Source organism: Sinocyclocheilus anshuiensis, unplaced genomic scaffold (genome assembly GCF_001515605.1).
Source record: "Sinocyclocheilus anshuiensis isolate Anshui unplaced genomic scaffold, SAMN03320099.WGS_v1.1 scaffold248, whole genome shotgun sequence".
NCBI classification, from domain to species: Eukaryota; Metazoa; Chordata; class Actinopteri; order Cypriniformes; family Cyprinidae; genus Sinocyclocheilus; species Sinocyclocheilus anshuiensis.
This window is the reverse complement of record NW_015555734.1, coordinates 1,284,638-1,291,474: the sequence shown is the minus strand read 5'-3', so window position 1 is coordinate 1,291,474 and position 6,837 is coordinate 1,284,638. Positions and strand designations below refer to the sequence as shown.

The following is a 6,837-nucleotide window of genomic DNA, read 5'->3' as shown; positions in this document are numbered from 1 at the left end:
CCCAGCACGGGGTTGTATTTAACCCAGCATTTTTTAGAGTGTAGGTTTTCTTTGTAGACATTTTTTTATTTTCTATCATCAAATTATACAGTATATTATTTTATACATAATATAATTTTATGGTTAGTTTAAGTTCATCATTAAATGTATGTATATGAGCTCTTTATATTTAGACACATTTGTGCTGCAATGCCTACTAGGGTCTCCGTCTGATTCTCTCTAATTGAGCATGTTTTATATTTTATAAATTTGCTGACCTCTGCTGGTGCAGCACTGAATTGCATGCTCATATAATTGAGGTATCTACTGGGAAATAAATCTGGCACCATTGACTGATGAGTTTAATCTTCACATTTACATAAGATGGGACACATCAGGAAGTTGTGCCTACATGAATAATTGTTTTTGCTCTGTATTAGAACACTGCATGAGAAAATAATAAGAGCAAAGGATATGCAACTGTGTAATGAGAGCGGTTATGTGACAGGGTTATAAGACATGCTACTCATATGATAGATGTGTTATTTTACAGAATAACTAATGCAATAAAAATACAGCACTTCCACCAAAGAAACTTTATCACTGCATCCACTGGTTCCAAAAACTTCTAAATAATAAACAGATGGAGAGATTTCATGCTTAGACACAGGTTTATGATTTAAGGAGACATCAATAATGTAATACAGATGGTGCTACTGCATTCTGATGAGTACAGAACACAAAATCCTCACACATTTAATCATCCTGAAAAAGGATCTGCATTAAATAAGTTTTGAACTATTTTTAACTGTAAGAGTATTTTAGAAAGAGACTTAATTCAAAAGAATGTTCCTCCAGTCCCATTTGTGATGACATAATTATAGATTATCCTATCCTAAATGCGTTATTTATTCAATATAAATATAAAATGTCTAAAAACTGAGAACATTTTTAGATATAACTCATAAAGGGTCACAAAATATGGATTCATTGCACCAGTTGTGTCCACCTTACAGATGGAACGGTTTCCCGCTACCTGAGAGGATGAAGAAGATTCCAGAAACGAAGGCCAGAATGGTGCGCTGTGGACGGATGTGGCCCACGTTACTGATGATGAAGGCCATGAAAACGAAGAGCAGGGACACCATAGGGAAGGGAGTAGCTGTCCGCACCATCTCTGCCAGAACAGCAAATACATGTGTGTGAGAGCTGTGCGTGTAAATGTGGATGTGTTACTTTGATTTGAAGTCACGTTCACTCACTGAGGATATTTGCAGTGTTTTCTGTGGTGATTTCAATCTCTGGCTCTGTGAAATACTCAGAGGCCACACATCTACCTTTCTCTGTACCTAAAACGGTGAGACAGAGGATATAATGAAAGATATTTATAGGCCTATATATAAAATACAGGAACTACATAAATACACATTTAATATTATTATATTATGTTTTTATAATATTATTATTATTATCATCACTTTTATGTGTCATTTTTGCATATTCTGTTACACCAAATACACAAAATAATGATCTTTAAAAAAGCATCATATGACCCCTTTAAACAAAATAATCATGGAAATAATCATGATTATTTTATTCTATTGACAGTATTTTAATAGTATGAAACAAACAAACAAAATAATAATTCTAAGTATGCAGATGCACTTTTACCCTAATACAAAGTACAACATATTTATTATAATGAATAAAATAATACTTTAATCATTTTCTTTGACATCAGTAGAATGATAAGTTATTAAATTATAAAATTATTTAATTTTGCACAACACATTGTCTTTTTCACACTACTTTTCCCACAAATTATGAATGGGTCTTTATACATGAAAACATACAATATATTTGAAATATTTACACTACCGTTCAAAAGTTTGGGGTGGGTAAAAATGTAATGTTTTTGAAAAAAAAAAATCAGTGTCACATGATCCTTCAGAAATCATTCTAATATTCGGATGTGCTGCTAAAGAAATTTTTATAAATTTTCATTATATTATTATCAGTGTTGAAAACATTTATGTGATACTTTTTTCAGGATTCCTTAATGAATAGAAAGTTCAAAAGAACAGCATTCATTTGAAATAGAAACATTATAAATGCCTTTACTCTCAATTTTGATCAATGTAATGTATCCTTCCTGAATAAAGGAATTAATTTCTTTAAAAAAATCTTATTGACCCAAACTTTAGAATGGTCATATATAGATATATAAACATTTTTATATACACACACACATATATATATATATATCACAATGTTTGGGGATCCTTGACATCCGAAAGTTTTATCATAAAAAAGTGTATAATATTTGTGTGTCCGCACCTGCTATGAAACACACTCTCCAGAGGCCAGAATGCAAGGCCATCTTGACATCGACAGTTTGGTTCTGCTGCAGTACGATTCCCTCTTCCATCAGCAGCCAATAATCTGTCGCCACGGCAACCCCCACCAACAGCAGTCCGCACGCCCCAAACACGGTGGAGAGCAGAGTCAGAGCCCTGCTGCTGCAAGAGCTCATCTGCACATACACACACACACATACATATCAACCGTCAGCAAGGTCCAAATCACAGTAGAAACATTAGCGGGGAGTGAAACGGCACCATAAAATCTACACACTTCTACACAGTTCTGCGTTATTCTCCAGTACACCAGTGAAAATGCCAAGATAAATCAGATAGGAGGAGTGTAAAAGGTCACGATAGACAGTTCCTGTCCCACTGTGGCTGTAATCAGCCAATCACACGAAAGGTCAAAGTTCACCAGGCTTAACGTGTGGCATTCACTGAAGCAGAACGTGAAACGTGATTGAATTTGGCAGTGATTCAGATGGCATAACACACACATCACACACAAGCGCCTACAGAGTCATGAGTCATAGCGAAAGAAACCGATGTAGACACACACACACACACACACACACACATGAGTAAACACACACCTGCCCTGCTCACTAATTCACACTGGCATTTAGAGGTAAATATCTAATCTAATATTTATGTTATATGGAATATAATATATATGATATATAATTTTAATATTTATATTTTATTTGACCTTTATTTGAATTATTTTGTAATAGTTTTAGTTAACAATAGCAACACTTCTTTAAAACTGAGAAAGAAAGGTACAGGCTGTAAAGGAACAGAGACAGGGCAAGAAAAGGCACTGGAATGAGGAGAGGCCATATGGGGCAACTAACTAAAAATGGCAGTATGTAAATGTCAGAGTGTACATTATGAACTAGTGTTCTCTATGTGAAATGTGTTGAAAATGTAAGTATACATTCTCTTTCTGACCCTGTGCACCTCTCTGATTCTCCCAGGGCAGAGCTGATCGATTCTTAATTAATGAGGGATGATTTTTGTCTCAGTTGTGAATGGATGTGAAAGGTCTTTGCAAAGCGAAATGTGCGTATTGCTCTCTGTCATTGTCTCTGCATCTGTGCCAAGCTGATACAGGAACACTTTCGTCCTGTCATTCACTCTCTACATGTTTAAAGCTAACGATCTGACATGTGATTAATGCAATGAATGCTGTTATTTAGTTATATGCGTGAGGTTGAAAGAATCAGTTTCCTGTCTCCAGTCACTTAGCTTATGCTGCTATGGCGTCTTTTATGATGGATATTTTTGAAGAGGCTGTATAAAGTGTGTGTGAGAGAATGTGTCTGAGTGTGTGTGTGTTTGTGTGTGTGTGTGTGTGTGTGTGTTTTTTCATGCTGTCATTTCCTGTGTGTCTCTCCGAGCTGGTGATTCAGAGCAGCACCCGGAGCAACAAGAGGGAGAAAAAGAAAGAGAAAGAAAGAGAAAGACCGAGACCAAGACTCTTGGCTTCCAAAATGAATCTAAGGTGTCTAGATGAGACTTTAGTACCATCTATGTGAATATCAGAGAGTCTGACCTTTTGCCGTTCATCCTGCCGCATAGAATGACACAAGCTTTAACACTAGCAGTCAACAGAAGATGAACCTCTGCAAATGATGGACAGATTTTGCAATGCAGTGAAAAAAGGCACAGTGTAAACGCTGTGGAGGAAAAGTGCTGGTGCTGAGTGCTCTGAAGCAAACACAACAGAGGCAGAGACCAACAATGTCAAAATCCAGCTTGACCGTCTACACCGAGAGGTTTTTTTCCGCTGAACTCTTTTGCCCACAGCTCTTCTGCCCCCTCAAGGCCGTGTGTGCTGATGTAGAAGAGAGGTTACTTCATGACAAAATCAGTCCGCCCAAGTTCGACCTCAAACTTGCACGGTCAGCCACAGATTACTTTTTTTTTAATTTCATTTTCATGTTTTTGCATTTTTGTGGGGTCTACACATCAGATTTTGCCTGATCTTGACCTTTGCCTTTAAGGAAATCTTTGTTCACTGACACAACTTGAGGTAATTTTCCTATACTTCAAACTCCCTTGAGCTTGGTGACACACAAAGTATGTACTTAAAAGGATAGTTCATCCAACAATGAAAATGTTATCATCATTTACTCACCCTCATGCTGTTCCAAACAATATGAAATTCTTTCTTCTGTTGAACACAAAAGAAAATATTATGAAGAATGTTGGTAACCAAACAGTTGCTTGTAGCCATTGACTTCCAGTTCTTTTTCTTCTTTTCATTTTTTTGGGTGAACTATCCCTTTAAAGTGTGAATGATGTCAGTGTGGGTTACAGTAAGTGCACTTGATCCAAAATATTTAAGGAACAGTTAACCCCAGGAGATATTTAGAAAAATGTCTTTTTCACCATAAAATCAAAGTCAGTGAGGTCCAGTGTTTTTTGGACCCCACTGACTTTCATTGTATGGACAAACACGGTTTAGAAAGATATTTTATGTTCCACAGAAGCAAGGAAGTCTACAGATTTGGAACGTCATAAGGGTGAGTAAATGACAGAATGTTCATTTTTAGGTGAACGGTCTCTTTAAATAGTTTTTGCATATTTTTGTTTAAAGGAACACTACGATATTTAGTAGATACCTGAATGTATTACAATAAACACGTTGTGAACGAAAGACATACAGTACAGTGAGGAACGGGGACAGAGAGAAGAGAAAGAGTGCCAAGCCAAATGTAGGCTAATGTATGGAAAGACCTTGGCCCAGTAATGATGGAGTTCCCACCTACATGCCAGTGCGCGTCTCCTGGGGCACCTGACTGAGCCAGTTACAGTTTCAACCACCTCAGCTACCATTCACTCACTTCTGCCTTACACAAAAATGCTCAACAGCTTGAAATGTCAGTAGAATTCACTGCATGCCAGTCTCTTAAATTACCCTGGAGCTTTACAATTCACAACGGACCACAAACAACTCTCTAACACGATAAATCTTCCCCTCACGTATCGACACAACATGCCACTCGCTCACAGACCTGCTGGGATTATGGAAACGCGCCTGTAACTCGGTCGACGTGCAGCCGCAGACACATAAACGTTCGTTTTCTTTAACTTCTGACTGTAACACCTGACAAAAGTTCAAATGTGTTTGGACTCGCATTAGCTGAGAACAGTAAAGAACAATGAAAGCAGACTGTACTCACCCTACCCGTGCACGTGCAGCTGACAAGTATGCAGCGAGCGCGCAGGCACAAGCTTCACACCAGGGGTGCCTTGCAAAGTATCCGCGCTCTCTCTCTCCCTCTCTCGTCTCTCCCTCCCTCTTTCTTTGTCTCTCTTACGTGCGTATTTCCCACTGATACCCCGTTATCTTCTCCTCCCTCACATCTTCACGCTTACCGTCCCTCGTTTTATCCCAGCAAAACGAAAGAGAGCAAAAAGCAACGCAGACGTTGTGCGTAGTAATGCGCAATGGAAAATGTACTTTTGCATTTTGGATGGATGGAAAGATGGTGTGAAGCTAATGAGTGGTGTCAGTGCTTTTGATAAGAAAAAGACGGTTGATATTGCAAACAATTTTTGGCTTACAAATATCAGTTATCTGCCTGCCGATATAAGAGAGTTTATTTATTTATTGTTTGTTTATCGGGTTAGTTGTATTCTATACTGGATATATAACAGTCAGTAAAGGATATTCATGCTCATTTTCTCCGTTTTTGCGTTATCAAAATCACACTTTAAAGATAATCTGAGCCAATAGCTAAAAAGCTACTCATTTAATAACACTGCATTGAAAAAAAAGGAGTAGGATTTACTCTGAAACCATTTTCACTTGGACATTGCTAATCAATTTCACAAATATTTACAAAGAAACGACAACACTGAATTTAATTAAACGTGAAATTTTGAGCTAGAAAGACTGAAACAGTATTTTGTACTCCAATAAACTTTGTTTTATTTACAATTTCGAAAAATATTTTTTTACAGTGTTAAATTTCATTTTTAGAAAACCTAAAAACAAATACCGATTTTTCACACTGTACATATTGTGATGCCTATATATATATATATATATATATGTATATATATATATTTAATAATTATATACAGGTGCATCTCAATAAATTAGAAGTTTCCAAATGAAATACAAAACTTGCTCTCATCTGAAAAGAGGACTTTGGACGACTGGGCAACAGTCCAGTTCTTCTTCTCCTTAGCCCAGGTAAGACGCCTCTGACATTGTCTGTGGTTCAGGAGTGGCTTAACAAGAGGAATACGACAACTGTAGCCAAATTCCTTGACACGTCTGTGTGTGGTGGCTCTTGATGCCTTGACCCCAGCCTCAGTCCATTCCTTGTGAAGTTCACTCAAATTCTTGAATCGATTTTGCTTGACAATCCTCATTAGGCTGCGGTTCTCTCGGTTGGTTGTGCATCTTTTTCTTCCACACTTTTTTGGAATCAAGCCTCATCTCATCCTTTCTCAGTTTTTTCTCTATTAGTCCCATTAC

General features: G+C 37.3%; 1 protein-coding gene across 2 annotated transcripts in view; it reads right to left on the bottom strand.

Moving 5' to 3' along the window:
• LOC107672975 (voltage-dependent calcium channel gamma-7 subunit-like) overlaps positions 1-5,814 on the bottom strand; it is a 14,322-nt gene extending 8,508 nt beyond the window's left edge. For both annotated transcript variants that reach the window (XR_001632361.1, XM_016466371.1), the window contains exons 1-4: positions 5,531-5,814; positions 2,317-2,512; positions 1,242-1,328; positions 1,016-1,156 (exon numbers count right to left, since the gene is read on the bottom strand). Coding sequence is in view for 1 of the 2 variants with exons in the window: in XM_016466371.1 (XP_016321857.1) it covers positions 1,016-1,156; positions 1,242-1,328; positions 2,317-2,512 (424 nt within the window). In the remaining variant the exon portion in view is untranslated. The remainder of the gene's footprint in view (positions 1-1,015; positions 1,157-1,241; positions 1,329-2,316; positions 2,513-5,530) is intronic.
• Positions 5,815-6,837: the final 1,023 nt, after the last annotated feature.